Consider the following 26,483-nt stretch of genomic DNA (forward strand, 5'->3'; position numbering starts at 1 on the left):
ATGGATTTTTCCTGACAGCTCGGTGCAGAAGTGTGACATGACGACTGCGTGTTAAACTACTTCTCCTCTCCTACTGTGTCCAGCCATTTGTCTTTATAAATCAACAGATAACGTGACAGACGCCACCTGGATTGTCCTGAGGATTTCATACATGACACTTCTTCCTTGGTCTGGAAATCACTAACCAGCAGCTGCTCAGGCTGACACCTCACATTAACTACAGCAAATGGCCATTTCTGATTGTTTTCCAGCTAATTAGTTTGTTTCCACTGGGAATCATTTCGATGTTAAGCAGCTTCTAAGTGTTCGGGCTCATTTGATGAGCAAACATCAAGCTTCCCTTCTAAAAGTAATTTTATAGCTGAGCTGGCTCTTTACTTCACACTATTGAAGTAGTCGTGTTCACTGGTTGTGTTTTCATTTCTACCTGCTCAGTCCTTTGTGGCAGGGCAGGACCACTGCAGCCTTTCCCAGCATGCACTGTGCAAAAAAAAAGCTGATCAACTCTTACCGGGCTGCCAGTCCAGCTCAGGTCATCACAGTCAACGAACCTGAAACGGTGACACAAAAATCAGCAATTACAGCAGGGGTTTCATACGGAGCTCGGTTTGAAACCGACTGAATGATTACTCACCACGGACAAAAGAAAGTTGAAAGTCATCTTTTATTGCACAATAAAAGATCACACATACCATGTTTTGACTCATGAGATTGGTCCACATGGGAATACAGAGAGCTATAATTACAAATAAGAAAAACCAAAGGATAAAAACCCCACAACATAACTTACTCAGTAATGACCAGATTTCTGACTCAGCATCAGCCAGTTATCGTCTTTTCTGCACTTTTCACAACATCCTTGCAACCGACATCGCACTTGGTTCAATGTGGCCGTGAACAGTCACACGCTCACTTGCTCTAGTTTAGTAACACTGAGGTGGAGGTTTTCTGAGACGTGAATTCAGAGGAGGTGAAGAAGTTGATAATTACCCTCACTGATCTGTCCAAACCTGCATCCATCCAATGCAAATCTCGAGTTCATCGTCATTATTATTATTATTATTTCAGTTATTTTGTTTCTATGCTGCAGCTCTTACTGCTGATTTAGTCTTGAGATTGTTTTAATGATGTGTAGTAAAAAAAAAAAAAAAAAAAGGGAACTATAAGGTAAAAGCTAACTCAAGTAAAATGTAGGGTTAAAACATTAGCACTGAAGTTTGCTCCAGGTTTGAAGAGATAACTCCTGTGTATTGATTCTGGGCCTGTCACATGTTTGGATTTTATTCCCTTTGCTCTACATTGAAACTACAACAATGTCAAAGAAGCAGTTCAGTGTTAGTAGAGCACATATTATCCCAATATTACACAAGCTGTAATTCTTGTCACATACTTGTCAATTCTGCCAAGAAATGACTTCAGTGTCTGTAAAACCATCCTCTTCAGAATTAAACACTGATTTTCTACACGGCAAATCAAATGTGATTCTAGGTGTGTCCGGGTTAAGAGCTGGAGGCCTATTGAGGGTGTTTGGAGGTTGTGCAGGTTAAAAGAGTGTCACAGGACCTGAATCCACCTTATTTACATTTCATCCTCCTACACGGAGGTCGAAGGTCAGGCAGCCGACTGAAAAGATCTTCCCTGCTGAGGAAAGACGCTGAACCTGAGGAGAAGGATTTAACCCGGGCCCTCTAAACAAAGGGCACACCCAAGACCAGTAGCCCCTCAAGTAACAACAACAACAGGCTCCTCAAACTCATGTACGAGTGAAACGACAGAACCAGCCTGCTAATCTGAACTTATCAGGCCAACAACCAGGGACAGGATGGTGTGACACATTTCTCAGGGTTTATCACTTTTGTTTTTCCAACACATGAAAAAGAAAAATCACCTAATAGGCCATGAAATCCAACATCCACCTTCTGATTTAGATTTAGCCTCTTTTAACCAGCATTTATAATCAACTTCTGATTCTGGAAGTGCTTCTATATGACCAACAAGCCATAGTTTTAGAAAAGGAAAAAAAAAAAACAAAACAGGAGCTGTACTTGTGTAAATCTACTCCTGCTTTCTTGTTCAGATGTGCAGTTTCTGGGGCAGGGCAGATTAACTGCCACATCTGCTCCAGACATGCACGGTTTTCAGTCATCTTCTCCTAAAATACAGTCAAAAAACTCATTTGCAACTGTTTGCTGCAGCCTGGGTCCCCACACAGGTTACTGCAGGTAACCTAACTTAATACAAAGGAGGTTTTCAGGGGCCTCTTTACCATGTAGTGTAATTACACCTAAAAAAAAAAAAAAAAAAACAGAATAGCAGCTGATGAGGGCTACAAACAAAAGCAGATGTTTAAGATCCACGTGAACCAAAATGCTTTTGTCTTCCAGGAGACGTTCAAGAGCAACAAAGCCGGCCATTAATCAGTCATGAGACAACGATGCAGAGACAACATCTGTACAATAAATACATGATTCATGAAGAGACAAACGTTTACAACATCTTGAGGTGACCGCTCTGAAGAACATTTAACCAAAACTACTTCAATGAGAGGAGTGAATACTGTTAAAGACGGAGCCATCGCCATGACTGACCTCCAGCTGTTGTCACATACTGCACCTATGAGTTTGTGCCAGTAACAGGGAGTGACGTGCATACGTGGGTCGGAGGAATCAAACGATGTTTTTCGATTTTTCTGCCTTTTAAAACCTACAGATAATTTGGCCGTGACACGTAACAACTGGCTTCCCCTTCAGATTTACTGATGCTTTGTTCAGGAATGTCAACAATCAAATACTTAGCTGGATAAATACTGTGTGTGCATTATCATCCTGGATGGGACAGATACCAAAGAGAAGGCCTCACGCAGTAATAGTCAAAGATTTAACAGCCATTGTTAAAAGGAAACTCTGGGAGTATTCAACCTGCGTATTATTCCTGTGACATTTGACTTAAAGCTTCTGCTGCAGGGATTTGAGAAACCAAACACTGGTGAGAATATTGATGATCAAGGAAAGAAACTTGGTTGTCCTACTGCCTTCCCACAGAAATGATGTCCAACCAAAAGAAAAACAACACAGTCCCTGGAGCTGACGTGGTAAAAGGCGTAGCAGCTAAGGAGCAGCATTTGTGTCCATGTATTGTATTTTAAACTGGCTTTGCCTTTTACACATTGGTCGCAACTTGGTCCTTATTACAGCTGATGTATGTGAAATACCTGGTACAGTTTGTGATTCCCAACATTACGTTTTCTGGAGCTGTGTAAAGGGCAGTTTTGTGGCTCTGCTCTGCTGAGACGTACACTTCACAACATGTGCAGGGACTTACAGCAGACTACTGGGTGTGTTTTCTTCTGGTTGGACTAACGAGTGCTGGGGTTTGCAAAATGAAGCAGGTGAGTAAAATACATATATCGTGACGTAATAGTCAGATTGGAGAAACATATGAGGAAAAAAACCCCAGAATTTCCCTTTAATCAACAGAACGGCATCATCTGCTCATGCTGAAATCTAAGATTTACACTTTGGAACATTTCTCACTTTTCTGGTGATGATGTCACTATAGTGCACAAGTGAAGCCCATAAAAACAGAAACTCTGTCAAATCATTTTAGAGGCACTGTGAAGAAAACAGTCACTTCTTGTTCAAACTCTCCATTTGTGCTTTGAGGGACGACTGATTGACTTTTGGGACTTAACAGTGATTTGGACAGTGGAACCTTCGAATTGCTGTTGGCTTTTGAAGATAATGCACATCACCAAGGCAAAGGACAAACCAAACAAACACAATAACATGTTCGTATCTGGAGATGTAACAGAACATCTATACAAAAAAATACTAGCTAAATAAGGCCTTTTACTTTGAATAATACATAATGAAAATAAGAGAGAAAGAATGTCATATTTGGTGAAAGTTTGGCAAAGCAAAGAAAAGTATAATAAATTATATGCAGCCACAAACCTGTGACAAGGCAACAACTATGTTTTTTGTTTTTTTGTTTGTTTTTTTTTTTGTTTGTTTTCCAAGAAGACATGTGACTTGTGAGGACAGGACAGCAGTAGAGAAACAGCTCCACAATGAAACGTGTGCGCATGCATGCACACGTACACACTCTCTTCCGTTGTCACACACTCTTACACACACATAAAGGAAAGTAAAGACAGTACAGAAACAGGTTAACATTCACAAAAAGACACTGTGCAAAAATAATGTTTTCATGTATGAAAACAAAAAAAAAAAAAAAAAAAAAGTGAAGTCCATCATCAAAAACAGAAACATCTGACATATACCGTCAAAATACAGACCCTGTTGTGAAAAGACTGAATAAAACCAGCGACTTGCATCCATTTAATGTACAGTACAGTCCGTTTGATACAGAAAACACCGGGACTACCCTCAATGCAAAAATCCCCTCGCATGTGTCAAGTATTTTTTTTCCCAATGGAGAAACAAACTAAAAGGCAAAGGAAATAAATGGTGCATTTAAAAAACAGCAATATACAGCGATAGATTTACACGTTTAGAAACTCTTAGTATGAACTGCTAATAAAACTCATTTGAGGAAAAGAGACAGAGAACAACAAGGCAGGCGCTCAGCCCAAGTGATTCAACCCGCTCTGTATCCCTCCTCTTCCTGGTTTATCCATTCTTCACTCCAAAAACACAGACTATTCCCTTTCACTGGACAGATGTTCGACAACACACAGACTCTCTGAACAGCGAATTCCACACTAAAACCTAAAGTGAGGAGAAGATGGCGAAAAAATAACATGATGCTACAGGAGACGACCGCAACCATCCACCATCTTTTTGTACTATTATGGATGAGCCAATATCCCAAATGGACTGAACTTACAACTCTCCTCTTTTCTCTGATAGTCCACTGTTTGCAGGACAGAATACAATCACATCTGCCTCTGACTGCCCCCTGGTGGCCTGACTGAGCTCTTACCTCCTAACTTCCTGTTCATGTCTTCTGATTAGGCCTAAACACCCAAGGGACAATGTCTCAAAGTGACTTTGTGTCTAAAAGTTGTTCTGGGTTTAAAAAAAACAACAAAGTTGTCTAAAAAGTAATAAAAGAAATGAATCTCATGATTGTTCTCTGCTTTTACCAATAAAAGCCAAAGAAAAACGTGGAGTTCTGGTTCTGAAAAGCTGCTGTACTCAACAATTCCTGTTCATAAATGTTCTGGACTCTAGTGTAAATGACATTTGAAGTCTAGTGATAGCAGCAACAGCAAAGCATTAACTATAAAATTAGTAAAAATAAAATATGAGTGACAGTTTCTAAAACACAGGGGACTTAAAATTAAGATGCAACATTCCTGCCTGAGATTTGTGAACTCACTCTGGAGCTTCTAATCTATGAGACGCATTTTAAATCAGTTTTAGCAGGTAGAAACTTTGCTTTTTCTAAATATATACTATTAAACTTTCATTTGTGGAGTCAAATGATTTAGACATTTTTGAATTCTTTCTGAAAAGTACGTTGGCCACCGTCTGTTTCATGATAGAGTAGTTCGTATGTATTAGGTTACCGTTTCCCAGTGATCTGTATTAACTGGGGAAAGGCGTTTTAGTGTCATGATTCTGGGGTTGCTGGTTCAGGCTCGGCGGCCTTACCAAGACACACTTCCAGGTTAATACAGCCTGCAGGTCTTTGAACATTGCACAATGATAATCCAGAAATATCACGCAATTTAGTGGAGTGTGCTAGAAGTCAAAACAACAGTAGACAGTACTCAGGTGAACAGGCTCAGTGTCTGGCCTTTAACATAAGATACACAAACAACGCTCCTCTGCTTGAGCTTCTCTGAATTCCCAAACTGTGGCGAAAAATTCAGAACCATTTTAGAAAAACCACCTAACAGCTGCGCCACAGTTCCCCATTCATCTTTGTGTCTGTGCAAACACACCAAACCAAAGCTGCACGTCCAAACCTTCGTGAATCACCTCTAACCATACCAAGGTTACTGCCAACAGCGCCCTTCGGTTAGCATCTTGCCTGCAGTGCATGTGTGTGTGTGCGTTCCTGTTGAGAATGTCCCTCCCGACTCAGTCTCGATGCAGAATGAAGGGAAAGAATACACAGAAGATCATTTCTTACACTAGCTGTTTTGTATACAAGGAGGGCGTGGAGGGGGTGGGTGGGCTCTTGGTATATAAACATGACCAAGTTGAATATAATCATTATTGTTATTATTAGTCAATCATAATAAAAGTCTTTACATGGACATTGACTGACAGACACGGCACAAACTTTACACTGTTGCTCAGTCCACAAAGAGCAACAGAGACAAAGAGAGCAGGAAGTGGTTTGTGTCTCTGTTCTCCGCAGTTCTCCTCCTCCTCTATGCTTCACCTCCGTCCGCTTGTCTCTGCTCCTCAGTTTCCCGCTTCTCCTCCTCTGTTGCCTCGACTCCTGTCTCCTCCAAACAGGCTTCCTTCTCCTCAAATACTGCTCCCTCGTGATGGTTATGGGAGTCTGGTTCCTGGGCCTCTGAAGGTCCATCCTCTCCATCTTCCTGCCCTGTCTGGGGCTCTTCCGTCAGAGGCAGGCCTGGGTCTAGAGTCGAGGTAGGGGGAACGGAGGGAGATGAGGAGGAGGCTGGGTGGGACATCACACTATCCTTAACTGTACTTTCTTGCTCCTGTATCTCTCCTGTCGCCACCTTCTCTCTCTCCTCCTCTCTCTCCCCTTCCTCCCTCCCTCTCTTCCTCCTCCTCTTCGGGCTTCCTGGGGAGCCTTCCACCGCACCAGGAGGCATGGCAGGTAGCGCCATGATGCCCCCAGGCGGCAAGAACATGTGCGGGTACAACAGGCCGTGAGACATTCCCGGGATCAGGAAGGGGTTGAAGGTAAGGTGGCTGCCCGTGCCGGCCGCTAGATGCGCAGGGCTAAGGTGGGCCCTGCTGGTGGAGGTAATGATGGCGGCTGCCTCCGCCCCTCCTGGTCTTTTGTTGGCTTCAGCTGCTGCTTTCTCCTCGCGGCTCCTCTCCTTTTCACCAGCAGGTGCCGAAGAGGCGCCGTTCTCCCTCTCAGCAGGCGTCGTCGATGAGGGGCTGGCAGCCTCAGACGTAGAGGGTGCAGTTGTTGTAGTGACCTTCACAGCGGGCAGTGAAGAAGAAGAGGAGGATGAGGAGGAGGAGCTCGGGTGAGAAGCAGGTGGCGGTGGTGTATGCGCCATCATTGCACCAACGCTGAACAATGCATGTTGCTGGATTGCAGCCCCATGGGGGTGCGGGATGCCGTGCAGCATCATGGGTAACATGCTCAACCCGTTCTTGGCATCTTCCACCGATGTTCCAGCTGTTCCTGCCTGCACAGCTGCAGGGAAACCATGTGGGAATCCGGCTGCCATGATCCCCGAGATGGGAATTCCTGGAATACTGCCACGGAGGTTCTGCATAGCCACCATGGAGTCCATGCTGCCGATTAAACCGCCATTCATGAAGAGGGGGGGGCCCAGGCTAGACGAAGAGGAATCAGACACAGACAAGAGGGGCTTAGGCATCTCGCTGCGAGGCCGACGTCCACGGCGCCGAGAGCCTGGGTCTCTGTTGACTGGTTCCGTCAGGATCCGAGAGAACTTCCCCTCGGGGAGGAAACCCTGCAGGATAAAGATCAGAGAGTCACCTAATGCTGGATCAGCTGTATATATCAGCTTAAGAATGTGCAAGATAACAGAAAAGAAAAAAGAGGTAGAAAGCTTTCAAAACTTAAAACCATCACTTCTTATTTACCTTCACAATCCTGCATGTTTACACCTACAACAGGAGCTCATGTGGGACTGACAAACATTGTTAATATGGCTAATACTCACAGAGTGTTTGACCACATCCGCCCAGTCTGGAGCTACATAATACTCTGAGTTGGCATCAAGCCACCTGGACAGTTCCTTTATGGCCGGAGCCATAGCACCACCCAGCTGCAGCAAAGAGAACAGAGCAACACACGGATTTGACTTCCTCCCATGACTGAACTTCATCAAATAAAGGACTTAGAATTGTAAAATTCAGATGGACGGTGTGCATGTGTCCTACCCTGCGTCCAGTGCCTCGGTGCACCACAGGTACCCTCTCCTCCCCCGTCAACGAGTTGATATCCAGCTTGGTGGGGTCTTTACAGCGATGCCTCCTCTGCTTGGGACGCTCCACGAAACCATGTAAGAGACCTGCTCCAGACTGCAGAGCAGGAGAGGAGGAAAGGGAGGAAGAGGATGGGGAGTGAAGAAGAGAAAGTCAGCATGACAAGTTTATTTCTGTTTGAGTTTATATAAATAAACAACATCTCAAGTGTTTTCCACAGCCCCAGAAACGTATTAGACGTACATGAGCGAATGCGGGCAGGTCCATGCTGTAGCCCGGGTTCTGTCTCAGCCACTCGATCAGGCCTTTGCTGGCTGCCTCTCTGTCAATGGCCACAATCTCTGGCTGAGGAGGTGTCTGGGTGGGGGTGGGAGTCGAAGAGGAGGACGGCGTGGGAGGACCTGCAGGTCGCTCTGAAGGAGAGGGGGACGGCGAGGAGGTGGAGGAGGACACTGAGGAGTGGCTGATCACCTCCACCCGACCCTGCAGGCACAGACACACACATGCCCACACACATGCAGGTGTTTCTGGAAATTCTGTGTAGAGAAACTGACCTTCCTTTCGAATCCAGTCTTTTGTACTGAACTCATGACATAGTTCAACATAAGCACAACAATTCTAACTGCCCTTACACGGAAAAGCTGAAAAGGCCCTCCACCCTCTACCCACCTGTGTCTCAGGGAGGTGCAGTCCTCGGCTCTTGGTGAACTCAGAGTACAGTGCTTCCATGTTTCTCCTTCTCCCTCTCCTCCTCCTCAGTGAATCATCTCCCCTGAGGTTCCCGTTAACTATTTGCCCCGTTACAGGATGGATGAGCCCGGCCTGCAGTATCCCGGCCATGTCGATTCCCACAGAGCCTGGTAAAGGTGCAGTGATTGGGGGCGGCGGTGGCAGCTTATGACTGCCGCCAGCACTGTGGTGACTGATTCCTGGCGCAAGGACAGCCTCACCTGTCCCAATCCCACTGGTGGTGCTTATTTCTCCTGACGACTTGGTTAGATCAATGGCTGCTTCTTGCCAACCGTTAATCAACACAGCCCCTGTGCGGTGAGAGGGCGGGGCCACCACCGGCACCTTCTCACCACCAGAGCTTGTGGTTGCAGCGGTGTGGCATGATGATGCCGATTTCCCAGCTAAAACCTTGGCAGTGGCTGCAGCAGCAGCAGCTTCATAATCGAAAGACCTCCGACCCCCCGCTCGTTTGAGCTCAGGGAGGAAAGGAGGAGCCACAAGTCTCTCCTGTAAGAGAGGCAAGGAGGTGAGGCGCCAAGCTCCGCGCCTGCATGCGCCGCCCCGCGGCATGTACTGTCAGGTGGGTGAGGGGTAGACAAGAATGGGAGAGAGATGATGGCTTTGTTAAACATACATATGGACTGAGACAACACAGTGGCGGCTGTCAACCAGACCTGGGTAAAACCATGAGCCTCAACACGTTGAAAAACTTCGTTTTTCATCTCTTGGTAGTGATGTGTGCTCTGTGGAAGCCGATTCCAAAGAAGCACCTGATATGATGATTAGTTTGATTACCTGGTTTGTTTAGCTCTACAAGTGTGATACAGAGTCAAATAAACCAGTTGCAAACAATCCACACTAGACTGAAAACTGGTCTGACTCCAGCTGGAAAAACTGTTTTTGAATTGTTCTGTAAATGTCTTTCATTAAAAAGAGCATATATCCTTTGTTTATAAAGAAATCCTTTACAACGTGTAACTGCCCAAGTCTGATATCAACACACAGAATATCAACAATACACGAACTTTACAATAAAGCAGCAAAGCAGTGATGTGAACTAGAGGTGCCCAGTGCTGAAACAAGTCAGTTTCGTTTTTTGATTCATACCTATTTCAATAGAGTTCTACTACATAATGATTAAACTTGATAACAGTGACATCCCATAGATGTACATGAACATTTTTTAAGTGTTAAACTTAAAAGGACAGGTCAAAGTGACTTTGACTCACTTTGCAGAGTCCTGTTGGTCTGTTTGCAGAGTTTAGCTTTGTTAACAGTTTAAACTGGACACCACTTGTATGAAACATGGCATGAGACAGTGGCGATAAATGCAGACGGATGAAAGATACATCAATATGTACAACAGAGGGAATCCAATGATCATTCATCAGGTCACGAGTACGTTCTCACCTTAGGTAGTCTTGTGAGAGGGGGAGGGATAGAGAACCCCAGAGCAGGGTTTGCCTGCTGAACTCGGGCCTGGGCTGGGACGGAGCTGGAGGCTGTGGAAGGGAGGAAACCCGCTCGGAGGTGGTGAGACTGCTGGGCTAAGCTGTTGGCCAGGCAGGAGGTGGGCAAGTCGGGCTGCTCACTTGGCCAAGGCCACTTCCCCTTTAGGATGGCGTGGCAGATGCTGTCCAGGCGGTTGATGATCACCCGGTCCTGCAGGGGGCAATACAACAGCACATAAGTCCACTAACGGCACGAACATCATGCAAATGGTCACACATTCCAGTCCACTGAAATAAAATAGCTTTAGCTCATGATATGCTAAGTATTTAGGAACCGATAATAACACGGTACCTTGGGCCACTCGGAAAACGAGTAAAGTGCTTTCTCCTGCAACAGCTGAGCGATGGTTGGCTCCTTGGTGTCATGGAGGCTGTCGGGGATCTCACACATAGAAACAGGAGTTGCAAACCTGGGGCTGCCTGCATAACCTTCCACCACAGCCACTATGGAAGAAGGTGAAAGTTAAAGCTCCGTAAACATCACATATCGAATAAAAGGTTAAACATTGACTGGTTTATGAAAAAATGTGCAGAATTTTTACCTATTTATAAAACTTAGTCTGACATTAGTTCATTCTGGCACTTTATAGACTAAAAAAATAGATTCAATGATTAAGAGAGACATTTATAATGAAAAGTAATTAGAATTATTTGCAGCTCTTAGTTGTGCTATCCCATTAAACCCATTCTCAACATGTAATGACCACGTCAGAGTATTCTGACCTGGTGTGCTGGGCCTCTCCTCCTTCACTTGGCCTTTGACCCCAGGGCCCTCTGAGGTGTCCACCAGTCCGTCCGCCTGCTCGAGCTTGGGTGTCAGGACTGTGCTGTCTGCCTCCAACAGCTCCTGCTTCGTCTCAGCTTTGATCTCAGGTAAAGTTGCAAACTCGAGGGTCTCAGGCTTGGCCTCTGGTTTGATCTCAGAGCTGTCTGGGTAGGTGGTAAACTCCAAACCTTCTGGCTTGGCTTCAGGTTTGATGGCAGACGTGTCGGGAAAGGCCGTCAACCTTAAACCTTCTTGCTTCATCTCGGTCTTAAACTTGGCTCCATCTGGATAAGCAGCGAACCCGAGAGCCAGTGGTTTAACCTCAGGTTTAATTTGAATGGGTTCTGAGTAGGCTGCAAACTGGAGAACTTCAGGTTTACTGTCTAAGCTCTCAGACTTCATGGAAAGGCTTAGATCTTCAGGTTTGGTCTCCAGCATTTCTTGTTTGACAGGAAAGTCTAACTGCTCAGCTTTGGTCACAAACTCTTCTGACTTCACAGGGTAAGTAAGGAATTTAGCATGTTTGACTTCGGAGCTATCTGGGTAGATGGGCAATGCTTCCTCAACAGACTCTGTCTTTGTCTCCTCCATCTTGATTGGTAGCTCCAACTGCTCTGGTTTCTTCTCCTCGACACTGTCTGGTAAGAGGGAAAATTTAAGAGCAGGCGGCTTTGTGTCATTGGCAGATAGAGGATGAACAACTTTGATTTCATTTTGTTGAAGCAGGTTGTCTTTGTGGTCGTGATCGAGGGAGAATGTCAGAGCTCTGTGTTTGCACTCTTCAACATAGTTTTCCTGATCCAGTTCAGGTTTGACTTTGCCACTGCTCTTTATCTCAGCACACTTTAACGCTAATGCAGAGGATGAGAGGGCAGTAGACGGGCACTCTGAGTAAATGCGATCCAGCTCCATGTCACTGGGTTTGACGTTCATCTGTTTCACTGCTTTTTCCTCCATCTCATCACAGGGATGATGTAGTGAAACATCCATGAGAGAAACATGGTCCACCTGTCCTTCTGAGATCTCATCCACTTGATCTGCGAGACCAGTGGGCTCCATTGAACCATCCTCTCTGGAATTTTCTGCAATTTCCTCTTCTTGTAGAAAATCCCCAGATGTGTTCCCCAACAAGTTTCCAGGTTCAATAGGGTCTTCCATGGGCTCTTCTTCAACAGACTGATACAAAATCAACCCATGAACCTCCCCAGGTTCTTCAATTGACTCTGGACACTGCTCAAGCTTCCCAAGATAAGAGTGCACAGCCTGACGTAAGACAGCTTTTTGTTCTGCCTGCTCAAAACCCTCCTGAAGGCCTTGAGACAGCTGGTTTACAACCCCCATCCTGTTGTCCTGCTCTCCCAGGGCCGGCTCCGGCTCGATCCCATCGATCTGTTCCATTTGTGGATTCAAGACTCCCAAACTTTGGTCTGCACCTGAGTGAGCACAAAGCATGAAGGTGTGACTGTCTGAACCCCAGGGTTAAGACTGAAACGTTAAGTTAAAGCCTGTAAGTGTAGAAATGATTGTGAGGGTGGGAAAATGCGACATTCCCAGCGCAGCCTGTGTTTCTTCAGCTCACTAAACTCAGGAAGGAGGGCTAACAGTACACATCACCATCTGCCATTAAAACGCACATAAAATGTACAAACCTTTTTTATGAAGACCTTTATATCTAGAATCTAAGAGAGTTTTTAGATTGTACTGAGATATTATAAAAAAATAAACTTTTGAGTGCTCTCACAGGCAAACAGTGTTTTCATTTTGGCACTGAAAGGGAAAAATAAAATACTCGAAATACAAGAGGAAGGAAGAGACAATCGTGTTAGAGTCAAGGCTCAGATTCATGTGATCAGTAGATTTTGAATCAAGATGATGTATAATCAATTCTTCACCTTTAACAAGCCAGTACACATTATTCTCAACATACCCTGGTTCTGGTTTGTATCACACTGATCCATTTCCAGACTGTGAGCTTTTGGTGTTTCCACACTCTGCTCCATGGTTTCTCCTGACAGGTCTTCCACGTCTTCTTCCTCCTTGTCATCAAACTCAAAACCAGCACCTCCATCCCGGTCCTCTCCCTCCTCCACAGGATTGGTCAAACTCTCAGTGACATCAGAGTGGGCCAGCCTATCCTGCGGCTCAGGAGTCGTGATGTCAGACAGAGAGAGGGGAGGAGGGGGGACGTAGGGCGGAGGGGGGCTCGCCGACAGATCTGTTTGGTCTGCACTGGGCTCCTCACTCACACTGATGTCCTAGATACATGAAACAAAAGTGATTTACTCCAGTGTGAGAGTTCAGTGTCGAGCAGCTGAAATTATCAATCACAAGATGCTGATATGACGTTAAACGAAACGTAGATTTACCACATTTCAAGTGAATTATATAAGAAATAATAAGTTGTCATTTTGCATCTTCAATTCATTAGAAGAAGAAGAAGAAGAGCACTTAATTAATCCCCAAGGGGAAATTCAATAAATATTAATTATAATTAATAATTAGAAATAAATTATAAATATTATAATTAATAATTAGTTGGTCATCTGAAAATGTCTTGTTGGAATATTTATAATGAAATAAAAATATATTCTTTTACAATAATATGGGCTTTAACCATAAATCCAGCCATAAATGTGTGTGTGGTTGTCTTTAAGATGTGTGTGTAATAATTATACCTGTAGTAGCCATTAGACACATTAAATAGTTAAAGGTTTAAAACTGCAACAGTAAATGTAATAAAAATCCACAGCTGTCACACATTTAACAGATTTCATAGAGTGATATGATCCTGATACATAAGCAGCTCTGGAGATGACTCAATATGCTCACTGTGTCCTGCAGTAACTGTTCACTTTCCTGTTTCCTTTTCATTTAATAAACCTCTTTAATAAACCATGTTTTTCTACTATCTGCTCCATTGAAAGCAATATTGTAGTATTTAATAGCTTTCAGATTATTGTTACTTCAGGGTTACTGGGCACAGAGGCAGTTGCTTATGAAATCACTAGCATTTACTTTGTCAGTTGCTAATTTAACTCTGATAGCACAGGATGTGAAAACCAACCTTAAAGAGCATGTAACTTGAGGACAGTGGCTCCACAGAATCTCCTGCAGATGGGTGGGAAGGAGAGGATGATGGTGGGAGGCCCAAACACTCCTCCAGAGTTGCACCTTCCTCCCCTCCTCTGTCTCCTCTCTGTGCCTCCTCATCCTCCTCCTCCAGGAAACCAGTCTCCAGAGCAGAGGGGCCCAGGATGGGATCAGACTCATTGAACATGTGGTGAGCAGGACTAGAGTGATCCGTGCCATCCCAGGAAGCCTGCAGGGATGGAGGTGATTGATACATGTGATGGAAAATCAAGAAAGAAGGTTGATAACTTCTAAATTTTGGCCTACTGATCAGCTGTGCTCTGAGAATTAATTGCAAAAACAATAAAGATGGTGGTGTTGAAAAACACAATTTCTGGTTATCGTTGCAGCCATAACACATCCCATGCAGTTCGGACTACTTCATATTCAACCACAAATACTTTAACCAGCTCAGTATGACGTAGACTACAGCACAGTGTTTACCTGTAACTGATCCAGCTCCACTGATGGCGCCATCAGTCCTGTTTCCTCAGATGAGCCCTGCTCACCAACAAGTACATCGCTCCTCAGTTTGGAGTCCAGGTCTGTGGCCCCTACGCCATATGAGTTGAGCATGCTTTGACCTCCTGCAGCTGAGTTGAAGGGAAAACCATTGAGGGCATCTTTAGACGTCTTTACTCCGTGTAAAGCATCTGCAGACATAGCGTCGTGCTGCAGCGAACTCAGCTCCAAGGTTTCATCCAAAGGAGGACAGTCAAGGAAATCCCCCCGTGAACCAGGAACTATTCCCAGACTTGGTGAGGTCGAATCATGGGCATCCAGGGGTGGAGGGTGGAGGTGGGGGTGAGAGGAGGAGGAAGAGGAAGGTGAAGGTGCTGATGGAGGCACGGTGTGATGCTGGTGATGATGCTGGTGGTGGTGGGAGGACTGGTGAGGATATTCTGGTAGCTGGGGGGAGTGGCGCCCGAGTCCTGAATCGTACAGACAGCAGTGAGGATGGGGCAGCTGAGGATGAGATGAAGACGAAGATGACGACGAGATGCCGGGATGAGTGGCCAAGCCTGGATGGTGATGACTTTGAGGATGAAGATGAGAGGGCTGTCCCCTGAGGTAGTTCCTGTGAGCCTCCAGGAAGCTCAGCTGGGGGTCATTGAGGATGTAGAAGTCGGTGCGGCTCAGACCATGACGCGCTGCCCCGATGAGGAGGTCACGGTCGTGTTTGCCTGCCTCCCACCAGACAGGGAGGTAGAGGGAGGGGCGGCACAGCTGGAGGCGGGCCGAGAGCAATGGGTGACGGAGAACCTGAGGGAAGGATGCAGTTCAGACAGAACAGACACATGGTGAAAACAGAGATGTAAATATATTTATAGCTTAACTAATAGTGGAACAGTATGGAGGTTCCTTTTTAGTACTAAATATACTGACATTTAATTCCTGTCTCACCAGTATTCCTGTCTGAAATACATGATAGATGTCTTTATTATTTTATCTCACCTTTATAGTGTGTAAAAATACTTCCTGAATAAACTCAATGCTTGAAAGATGCTGCTAAAAGATCTGACCTGTTTTTGACCAGACTGGATACAGGAACAACATTATAGTCTGTGATGCATTTCTGAGAAGCCAATTGCTCTTAGAGTCAACCCTTTAACCTACAGTCTATTTATTCATTGACATATTTAGAGGTTTATATAGTATGGGCACTCCATGTCTAAACTGGGTAAACCAAATAACATCTTCAGGATAGTTTTTCTGCCTGTACATCCACATGTTTTAACAGAGATATAAGAACAATGCTAATGGTTAATGCTTAGTTGTGGGCTACACCAGAGCCCTATGATTTATCTTTACCTTACATTTTGTTGGGTGTTATGCTACAGCTGTTCCCATTTCCTCGATCAAAACAGGCTGTCCAGGCAGAAATGGCCAGGATTACTAAGGCACTGTACAAAATGTTTTGATCGTGAGATCAGATATGAGGTTATAGACACATTTCTGGATTGATTTCTGGTTTAACTTTGGGCTTTGATTCATAACACGGAGTTTGTGATACAAAACACATCAATCAAATGCAACAGATAAAAACTCCGAGAGCAATAAGGTTCATCTCTGCATCGATCAGTGCGTCAAAATGAACTCATACCCAACTCCGCATAAACAGCTGCTGTGCTGCAGATAAAAGCCTGAGTGAGTTACAACAGTAAAAACAAGTGTTAACGATGAAGCTTTGTTGCTTCAAAGAGCCCACCTGCTCTCTGATCTTGCGGAGCAGCTCGATCCGGTATAAAGTCCGGGCTGCTCTCTCTTCTGTCAGAGGCTCTACAAACACAGCAGGATCCACCAAGCCTGGAAGAAGAGAGAGGGAAGGGGGGCGAGGCAGGAAGGAATGAAAGGAAGAAAAGGAGGCGTATGGGAAACAGTGTGACACATGAAGGAGGTATGAGAGGTGCAGAGAGGGAGAAGATAAGTATGTCCATGTGTGTGTGTGCGTGTGTGTGTGTGTGTATGTGAGTTTTATCTTTGATGAGTTTGCGATTCATCCCACGCGTTCAACCTATCATCACAACAGACTGCTGATCCTGACGTTTCAGTCACCATGGACAATTTGTTTTCATATGCAAGACCACAATCCAGTGTATCTTAATCTATCACATTTGATATGACTTACCTGCTTTACATAATAAATGTCGCAATATGAAATTTAAATTGTATCTGATTTGTCAGTGAGTGCACTGAACTAAAGGAACTGTCAAGGAAAATAACATGAATCCTCCCACCAGCAGGGGTCAGTAATGCTGTACCAAAACAGCTGGAGCCTCACTGCCAACAACCAAAACTTTTTTTTTTTTTTTTACATAAAAGCAACCAACAACACAAGACTGCTGAACTCTCTGTTGAACAACCATAGTATCCTGTGATGTTTATCCTTTGCTGAACCTGGCATCTTCAGGTAACCATATGTCATACCTTCTTCCTTCCTGGGGGGCAGCTTGCAGGCTGTCCTGCACATGTTGACAAAGGCGTTGAAGTATCGCTCCAAACTCTCATCTGTCTTCCTCTCCAGGCGGGCCAGTGCTCTGAACTGGGACCAGTCAAAGGTTTTCCTCTCGGGGTCATACACCACCCCAAATGACGATACCGTGCGGTAGAAATCTGCTTGTTCTCGACGAGTCCACCTTAAACATAACAGAGGAGACAAAGACGTATAATGTGGCCAGAACAAAATATTAAAACTCTGTAGTAGGGATGTGAAAAGAGGAAAATGCAGTTATTGAAAAAGAGTGACAGACATGCCCGCTGTAGTTAAAGAGCCAGGTGTTCCAGACAACCTGCCCTGTTTATATTTCTAACAAGATGCTGAAGGAGACTGTCAAGGGATTTTTGTTCTGAAAACATATATTTACATTTCTACCGCTGTGTAAAATAATGAGTATTTGCAGCCTCCAGGCTTCTTCCAGTAAAGCAGCCAGCAGACATAGTATTAAGTATTTAAAGCTGTAACCCATTTCCATGAAGTATGAGCTGCACTATGGCAAATTGCCTGAAGAGCATTTTTATCAAACTGATGGGTTTTTTTTTTTTTTTAAGAGAGGCAACTGAACATAAAATGGTGTATAATTATATAAACCTTTCTGTTTCAGCTTAAAACTGAAAAACAGAGTGGAGCACTTTCAATTGGTGTAAATATTTTCAGATTTTAAAGCGTGAAACAGTTTTTAAGAGCAAAAAATTATAGTCAAAAATAATTATGTTTAACTTTCATCTGATATTGGCTGATTTAGCTCAGCTTTTAATTTCCAACATCACTACCTTCTCTGCCACTCCAGAAACAGGGGGTCAGTTTCCGTAGCGACCACAGAGCACCTCCGCAGCTCTTCACCCAGCTGCCATGCCAGCGGCCCACCAGCGTGATGACCATGAGCAGCCGCGGCTCCTCCCATCCCCATGCCGACCAGGCCGTCGTGAAGCAGGAAGTCGTGCCTGAGCAGGGGCTCGCGGCGCAGCGTGAAACGCTGGTAGGCAGTGATGAGGCGTCGCAAACGAGCTGTCAAGGCAGGGCCGGTGGGCCACAGAGGTCGGGCCTGGACCACATGTAGCGCCGCCACACCAGTGCCTGTTCCTGTCGTCGTGGTGGTGACCAAAGTCCCATCCTGGTTGCACAAGTCAGCTGACATGTGGGAGTCTATGAGGAGAGAGAAAACACTGCTGTCCATGCAAAAATAACTATTGTGCATTTTGACCCTAATTACTACACTATTTACTGCAGAATGTCCAGAAATCTATTTCAGTTTTAAATGAAAGTCTCCTTTAATCCTTTCTGGGTTCAAACAGATCACTGAAATTCTCAGTATAAATCAAAGAACTTATGAGCTGGAAATTGCCAAAATAAAATCAATCAAAGCAACACACTGAGCTCTTATACCTGCGGGCCCTAAGGTTTAAATTTTTAATTTTCTCATTGAAAATGCAAACTCATACTGCAGCTGTGCCCAGTTATCCTACTCGAAATGGCCTGAATCCTTTAGATATAAAAAACTAAGAAAACAGAGGATTTTTACATTATTAGTCGTTATGTTTCCTCACTTACAGCAGAACAGATAACAGGTTATTTGTAATCAAGTGTGGAGTTCAACAATTAGATATTCATTAAAAGTACCCAGTGGGAAAGAGAGCACAATTAAACTTCAAATCTCTATCACAACACATTTCACACCTCTGGTCTGCAGACCAGTGTGGTGAAATGAAGACCTCAGCATAAAGGTAAAAGAGACCCTTAGAAAAAAATCAGGGGAGAGCACATCCTGTCATGCACAGAGAAGAATGACATACCGTTGGGTTCTTGATACTGTATTTAAGAGTAGTATCTGTACTGTGCAGTATTTCTCACCTGGGCCTGTACTGTCGGGTTTGTCTGAGGTATCAGTGCTGGAGCAGGTTTCCTCTCCCTGCAAATTAAAGACAGAGAAAAATGACCAAAGAGCAAAAACCCAACACAGGGTGCTCTATTGTTCTGCTGTAGAACAGATGAAACTCTCAAATTAAAACTGAGTGAATAAAAACAGAAGAACCAGATAATTCTGTATCTGTTTACCTATACAAATAAAAATGATATGATTCCTTTTTTGTATAGTTTTGTTTTCTTCACAATAACTTTCCTTTAAGTGCAAAACATTTATTGAATTCATGTTTGGGAATATTTCTGCAGCTCTTATATTTACTGTACCAATTAGACGAGTAAAGTAACTGGACTAGTGACACTGTCAATAACTCAGAGTGCAAATATTCAAAAGCAGCAATTTCCTCTTTCAATAGCTTTTAATTAAATCTAGTAAGTGGAGAAAGAAACTAAAACAGATACATGACATTTATTTTATTATGATGTTTAGACATTAAGTGAAATTTAAATCATCTAACATTATGTTTCCTGCTATTATGTCTTTTTATGTGCTAAAAGCATCATTAATGCAGTTTCTAACTAACAGCCTGTCAATTTCTTCCCAGAGGTCATTTTAACTATCACCACATAAAATTAAGATTTTTTTTTCAAATCCTGATGTCGGATCTCAGGAGAACTTTCTCTTCACCTTGCTACTCTCGTCTCGATCCTCCCCTCCATCAGCTTTGTTTTCAGTGTCGTCCTTTGCTTCCTCAGTTTTGCACACGCTGACAAAGACACAACAGACAAGAGGAGAAAAGCTTTAATATCAGTTACAATATCATACCGAGCCCCCCAGGTGTACGACTCAGGGCAAAACACAAAGACACGATTCAGTGGTATCGAGAACAGAAAGAGTAAACACAGCAACCATGACAACAAACATTAAAAACGACAGAATGACCAGAAAGCAAGAAAACGACGCTACCGATGTGGAGATGAAACAAAAAGCCTGTGAGAACATGATGAGATTATGGACGACACAGGTGAGCACTCCACGCCACACAGGCACATGACAGCACATCCCCTGGTGTTTGGCTAACAGCAAAGTACAAATGAAACATACAAAATCCTCTGATAACAAAACAAATCACTGACTGCAAATATCAAATACAATGACAAACTGAGTTATATTTACTTCCCACTTTTGAGTACAGTTCCCACCTGCTGCTCAGAGCAATGACTTGTCTGGCTGTTCATGTGTATAACCAGTACAAAATGTCAGAGAAATACAGACTGCAGACAAGAGTGGGGTGAAACTTCACTTTCTGGTCCTGGTACCCAGAGCAAATCTTCAGATGTGACACACATGAAGAAATGACTTATAGAGGAATGTAAAGACCAAAAGGTAAAACAGAAACATAAATGAATTCTCTTTGAGTGCTCAGTCCTTCTATAAGAGCCAGCTTTTTTTTGTTTACAAAGCACCCTGAACTCCAAGCTGAGCTTCATCAATATCACATTTCACTGCCAGACCAGCGTTGTGGTGCAGATCCCACACGAGGAAAAGCACAAAACGTCTGTGTAACCAGATTTACAGAACCACGGCATCTGTGTGCACAGCTTCATCTCTGTAACGTCTCTTCTTCACATCTCTTCCCAAACTCGTGTAAGACGCCTGCAGAGTTAACATTTTGAGACCAGAAGATCTTTCTGCCACACAGTCGCTGTGCTCAGCTGGGAACAGCTTCGGGTTGAACAGGTAACAAAGCGAATGACAACTTCAATTACCTTCAGGAAGAGGATCAAAGCTTCCCGTTCAAATGTGTGTGTCTCATCTTCATAGCTCTGCTGTCAGCTGGAGCGGCAGCACACAGAAAATACATTCCTCACGCTACGTTTCCTGCCTCCTCGTTTTCTCCACCTCGCTCTCCCTCTCTCTCCTGTCCCTCTGCCTTTTGTCAGTAAGGTTCTTTTCGTAAGTCTCCCAAGTACAGTGAAAGTGGCAGGAAAATGACTTGTACAGAGGTTTTCCACATTTCTTGTGAGGAAAAAATCCATATATCTTTTAGAGTTCACTCGTAGGCAAAGGCTGAAATTGAGTACAGTGTGAAAATACACCTGCAGCTGTGGCAAGTCAAATTTTATTTACACAGCTCAACATCACAAATCATATATTTGCCCCACAGGCTTTGCAATCTACACAGCAGAGACCCTCTGTCTTCAAATCACCAGGAGAAACTAATCAAAATGGATCTTCAACAGGAAAGACTGCACCAGAGGATCAGTGTGTTGTGCGTCTGTCAGCCATCATTAGAATACGAGCTGGTTGCTATGATCATAATACACAGCCTAATATTTACATTTAGATGTGTTTTAATCTAATCTGCACTATGTAATACAGTTGTGGGTGTGGAGGTGGCCATGTCGACTAAAACAAACACGACATCAGGAAGAGAGGATGTGTTTTTCACACCAGTGTCGGCCCCTGCTGTGAACGCTACTACAGAGAGCAACAGTGGGGACTGGTGGAGGGAGGACCTGGCTCCTGATGGAGATCTGCAGGGAAGCTGGTTTGTGTACGTACATGTGCAACACTCCTGCACCGGTCCAGAAATGAGTAAGTCTGACTGACGAGGCTGGATTTCCTGCTGCTTCCTGACGCACTTTGAATGATTCACTGAGCTTGTACACAGTCCTGTTCACTTTCTCCTCTTCTCAATCTGTCTCTTACCTACTACCATGGGCGTAAATTTCATTTAACAGTAGGGGGGGACAATAAATATAAAATTTCTCATGAGCACTTTTTGAAGGGGACACAAAAAATACAGTCAAATTGTACTTATAAAGATATGTCCCCACAGTGAAAAACTTTGCTTCTTTCATTATTTTATCATGGAGACTGCGCCATTATGGTTATTTTCAAAGTTTCAAAGTCACAACAATAAAAACAAGGAATTAAAAAAGGTTTAAAATTGTATTTAAAATTAATTAAGACACTTAGAACAGAATAGATATTGATTATACAAAAAAATACAGTGGGGTCAGTTCGGACGTAGCACAGTGCTCATTTAGTAAATGCACAGCTAAACAATATGCTAATTGTGGCCGTTAATGTTAACATTATGCCAAGTCGTCACAAATAAAACAATGCATGGGAAACGGCTTTGTCGTGTTAGTTGCAGTGCACTATGCAACAAGCTATTGTAAACAAGCTAACGTTAACTAGATAATTTAATCGCTAATATAGTAGATTCATGGAAAATTACATCGGTAATCAGCATTTTTGCCGCAACTAATTTATGAATGAGTCTGCATCAACTACATTAAAGAGAATCGCTTTCTTTAAAGTGAATAAAATACCCTACTTACTGGAGTTCAACATTAATTGAGCCGCTGCCACACACCTGACTTGAACTGGGAAAGCAGGCAGTGGGCCAAATCACTGTGAGGAAGGGGAGGGGGAACTCAACTGTTTCTATATGCATTTTTTGCGGGGGTTTTTTTCTACTTACACAATTATTTTAGGTATACATACATATATTTTTCACAATAGAGAGTGCGATTTTTTTTTTTAATAATTTTTTTTTGGGGGGGACAACCCTCGGATGGGGGGGGACATGTCCCCTCCGTCCCCCCCGGGATTTACGCCCATGCCTACTACTAATACTTATCTTTTACTATTCACTGTGGGCTTATTTCAGGGGGAGCTCACTTGCTTTGGAATTTGCATAAGTAAAGCATAATGTCAACTGACATGGTAGAGATCTTGAGCTGTACTTTATTATGTCATTAATGTGTTCAATCACAAACAAATAATATTATCTCACAGGAAACCTGGGGCAACGTAGCCTCATCAGCACACAGACAGAGAGGAATAGCAGGTCACAGAGGCACGGCAATCCAGTTTGTCAGGGGGGTCCAGCAGCTGGACAATTTAAATCTTTTTCCACAGTAAAATATACTAGTTCACTGCAATGCATGTAGGTAGCATAGAAATATTGTACACACGTGTATCCTACCTGTCAGCCATGTCGGAGGTGCCCTCCCCTCCTCCCTGCTCAGCAGACAGCGCTGTGACGTCGGGCATCCCCACCCTCTCCAGGAAGCAGAGGTCTGGATCAGCACGCATGGCATTATACCGCTCATATCCTGCCCAAGGACAAACATCGGTGAATGGGGACACAGTTAAAACATACAACACTGTATTGGTGGGTCACCCTCAGTGCACACAGTCGCAGCAGCTCTAAGCTCTTCCTGTAATTTCGGTTGGTTTTTTTGTTTTTTTTCCATTGACAATAAAAGCTCTACACCCCTACACAGCACAGTTTGGGTTTTAATGAGATGTGATGGCCAAATGCAAAAACAACAACAACATGTCACACATATATAAAGATCTGATGTCAGATTTGTTCCCATAATGATGTTCACAACTGGATAAACATTGTCACACTGCATCTAAATCTTCTTGACATATTTAAAGGAAAAACAATGCTGACATCCAGCTTTAAAAGCCCAATCACCTTCAGAACTGTGCTCATGCAACCCTTTCATGTGTAAATAAACCTAAAAAAGCATTATAAAAAAAAACTACAAGAGGTAAATGAAAAGAGAGAAGAGAGATTGTTCAGGCACTCTGGAGGAACCAGGACAGTAAAGTACATAAAAAGCCTTTATCTAATCAGGCATGTCATAAAAATATGTCAACCGGTTACAGAAAGTGCTCGTTGAGAAACCGCCCATCTGTAAACTGATTCAGTTTACAGTTCTCACCGTGTTTGTGGACTCCGATGAGGAGAGACTTGTCAGCTTCTGCATCCCACCATGTCGTGGGAATCTCAATGTAGTCGATGTCTGGCAGTGACACCTCAAGTTTACTGTCAACACAAACAGACACACATGCAAACAATCAGTCTACATGTCTGTCACTACTGTCAGAGCCAGGACAGTTCAGCTCACTGACAACACAAAGAAACATCCAGTTAGTCAATCAGATCTGTCACACGGCATTTTCACAGTTTCTAAGCATTTCAAGTCTCATTGCGCTCGGTTTTATTTAAGAGTCACTGCAAACAAGCAGAAAGACAAAAGCATTCAACAAATCAATACATCAATAAATCATTAGATTAGTCTCTTGCCTGATTTTGCACGACAGATAGAAAAGACAGAAAACTTTTCTTCACTTAAAAGTCAGCACAGTTTATCAAGAAGTCAAGCAACCTGAGTCTGATCAACCAGTCCAGTAAAGTCAGGTACAATACGTGCAAAACATGCTCCACACCTGGCAGGTATCCCCTCTAGAGCCTGATTGGCAGCTTCACCCAAAACCTCCACCTTCAGGTAGTACAACATCCTCACCCTCAGCAGCACCCTGTGGAGAGAAGGTTTAAGAGAGTAGGAGATGTATGTTGTCTCATGTAGGAACCACTTCCTGCACCATCATCTCCAAGCTAGTAAAACTGTAAACTGACTTGTTGCAGTGTTGTTTCAGGTGTTTCTTGTAGCTTTCATCCTGCAGCACCACCTCAGGGTTACAGTGGACCAGCCAGTCAGCGTTCTTCACCTCAGGAACATTCAGCTGATTCTTCAGCTTCTTCCCCTTCCGTCCCCGAGGAACCGGAGCTGACAAACCTGGGACACAGGAGCAGGGAGAAGTAACTCTATCATTTCATGGCAGTAAAATCACTCTCTCTCGCGCTCTCTCTCTCTCTCTCTCTCTCTCTCTCTCTCAAACCTTCCTGGTTGATATACAACAATGCATTTTAGACATGGAAGGGGAAGTGCTAACCAGGGCAGAGTACCACTAGTCAAATGCCACACAATGTAAGTGAGTTATAAGATGTTTACTGAAGCGAAGACGGCAGAGGGAGGAAACCTGGACAGTTGGTCATGTGACTGAGGAGGCAAAGTATTGGGTTGCAGACTAACATTATAGTAAGAAATCTAACCAGAGTGATTGAGCAGCGCCTGGTCCTGGCCTTCCTTGGTGGGTGTGATCAGATCCCAGATGAAGCTTTTGATCTTGTCATCACCTTTGTAGTGTCTCAGGCAGTAAACAAGCAGAGCCCTAGAGAACAAGCAGGATTTTTTTTAACGTGTACATGTTTGGTTCACACACCTCATACATAACAATGGCTGTGTTTGCAGGTGTAGTGTCAGACAGTGCAGCTCAGACCCTGCTGCCTCACTGTGTGAATGAACATCTCTTTGTATTTCTGTGGGTAAAACAAACAAAAACTTGCTTTCCTCACCTGCAGATCACCTCCATGTCTCTCTCTGCCAGGTGCCATTTGAACCGACCGTGGTTTAGGATGTCCTTCCACCGACCCCAGCTGCAAACACATTGCAAAGAATGGAAGAGAAAAGGAAAAATGTGGAAAGGACGCAAAGAAGAGAGAAAGAAAAATGGGAAAATAGTATATAAATGCCAATTCAGCACATGCTGCCTTGTCAATGTGCAGCTACAGTCCATATGAATCACTTGTGAGACATATCAGACCATACCCAAAGATGAGCAGATTCTTTTCAACCCGGAAACACTCAGCACGGAGGTACCGTCGAGTGCGTTCACCCAGACGACGAGTCCGGCACGGCCGCTCCTCAGAGTCGCTGTCCAGCTCCGAGAACTCCATCAGCTCGTCATCTTCGAAGGAGTTGTAGTGACGGGTCTGTTTTCTCACACGAGGCGTATCAATCACCAAGGACTCCTGCAGCAGAGAGAAGAATGGAGTCTGGATGAAAAGGAGAGTACAAAGTACAGATTTTTACAATAACAAGATGAAGCAGAGGAGGAAAGATCTGAGTTTCTGTCCTCTAGTTGTACAAGGACACCTGAGGAGGAAAAACAAGCACAAGAGACTTTAAAAAAAAACAAAAAAAAAAAACATTTAAGTCAGCCATTATGGATTCAAGAGACAAGTCACGGTCCACACACAAAAAACACCCACAAAGACACACACACACACACTCACACACATAAGGTATGAAGAAAGTATCAGTGCTTGGTGCTCAAGCTGCTTCGTTCATTAAGGCAGCCCATCTGTTAGGAAGGAGAGGAGAGAGGAGAATGAAAAAGGGACAGAATCATTCCTTAGCTCTCCTCTTAGCTCCTTTTACATTCATTTCCATCCTGCCCTCGTTTACTCTTTTCCCAGTTTGGGATCTCTTCTTAACTTCCCCTCCCTCTGTGGTTGTGTTCATTAATTTGGATCCGATCCATCTTTCTCTCCACACCTCATGTTGTTCCCCCATCTCAATTTCTGCATTCATCCTGCTGGCGCTGCTCCTGTGCTCTACCTTTGTCTTACCTTTGTAAGAAGGAAGGAAGTGCATCTCCTGTTCGGTGGTTAATGTTTCACCTCTTTTCATCGTATTCTTTCTCCTGTTTATCACCCCCTCCAGCATCTGTCATTTTCTTACTTTTT

General features: G+C 43.9%; 1 protein-coding gene across 3 annotated transcripts in view; it reads right to left on the bottom strand.

Annotated features, from left to right (window-relative positions):
• Window positions 1-4,454: 4,454 nt before the first annotated feature.
• chd6 (chromodomain helicase DNA binding protein 6) overlaps window positions 4,455-26,483 on the bottom strand; it is a 70,236-nt gene continuing 48,207 nt past the window's right edge. For 2 of the 3 annotated variants that reach the window (XM_026305876.2, XM_026305875.1), the window contains exons 23-45: window positions 25,564-25,766; window positions 25,311-25,391; window positions 25,008-25,126; window positions 24,531-24,690; window positions 24,341-24,430; window positions 23,833-23,936; window positions 23,082-23,211; window positions 19,769-19,847; window positions 19,072-19,129; window positions 17,994-18,366; window positions 17,151-17,359; window positions 16,432-16,529; window positions 14,667-15,485; window positions 14,158-14,412; window positions 13,021-13,348; window positions 11,051-12,526; window positions 10,620-10,771; window positions 10,227-10,478; window positions 8,754-9,389; window positions 8,328-8,567; window positions 8,040-8,180; window positions 7,820-7,924; window positions 4,455-7,606 (exon numbers count right to left, since the gene is read on the bottom strand). In XM_026305876.2, the coding sequence (XP_026161661.1) occupies window positions 6,347-7,606; window positions 7,820-7,924; window positions 8,040-8,180; window positions 8,328-8,567; window positions 8,754-9,389; window positions 10,227-10,478; window positions 10,620-10,771; window positions 11,051-12,526; window positions 13,021-13,348; window positions 14,158-14,412; window positions 14,667-15,485; window positions 16,432-16,529; window positions 17,151-17,359; window positions 17,994-18,366; window positions 19,072-19,129; window positions 19,769-19,847; window positions 23,082-23,211; window positions 23,833-23,936; window positions 24,341-24,430; window positions 24,531-24,690; window positions 25,008-25,126; window positions 25,311-25,391; window positions 25,564-25,766 (7,368 nt within the window). In that variant the 3' untranslated portion in view covers window positions 4,455-6,346. The remainder of the gene's footprint in view (window positions 7,607-7,819; window positions 7,925-8,039; window positions 8,181-8,327; window positions 8,568-8,753; window positions 9,390-10,226; window positions 10,479-10,619; window positions 10,772-11,050; window positions 12,527-13,020; window positions 13,349-14,157; window positions 14,413-14,666; window positions 15,486-16,431; window positions 16,530-17,150; window positions 17,360-17,993; window positions 18,367-19,071; window positions 19,130-19,768; window positions 19,848-23,081; window positions 23,212-23,832; window positions 23,937-24,340; window positions 24,431-24,530; window positions 24,691-25,007; window positions 25,127-25,310; window positions 25,392-25,563; window positions 25,767-26,483) is intronic. The other variant, XM_026305877.1, reaches the window with a different exon arrangement.

The sequence above is a fragment of the Mastacembelus armatus genome, chromosome 5, assembly GCF_900324485.2.
Source record: "Mastacembelus armatus chromosome 5, fMasArm1.2, whole genome shotgun sequence".
Taxonomy (NCBI): domain Eukaryota; kingdom Metazoa; phylum Chordata; class Actinopteri; order Synbranchiformes; family Mastacembelidae; genus Mastacembelus; species Mastacembelus armatus.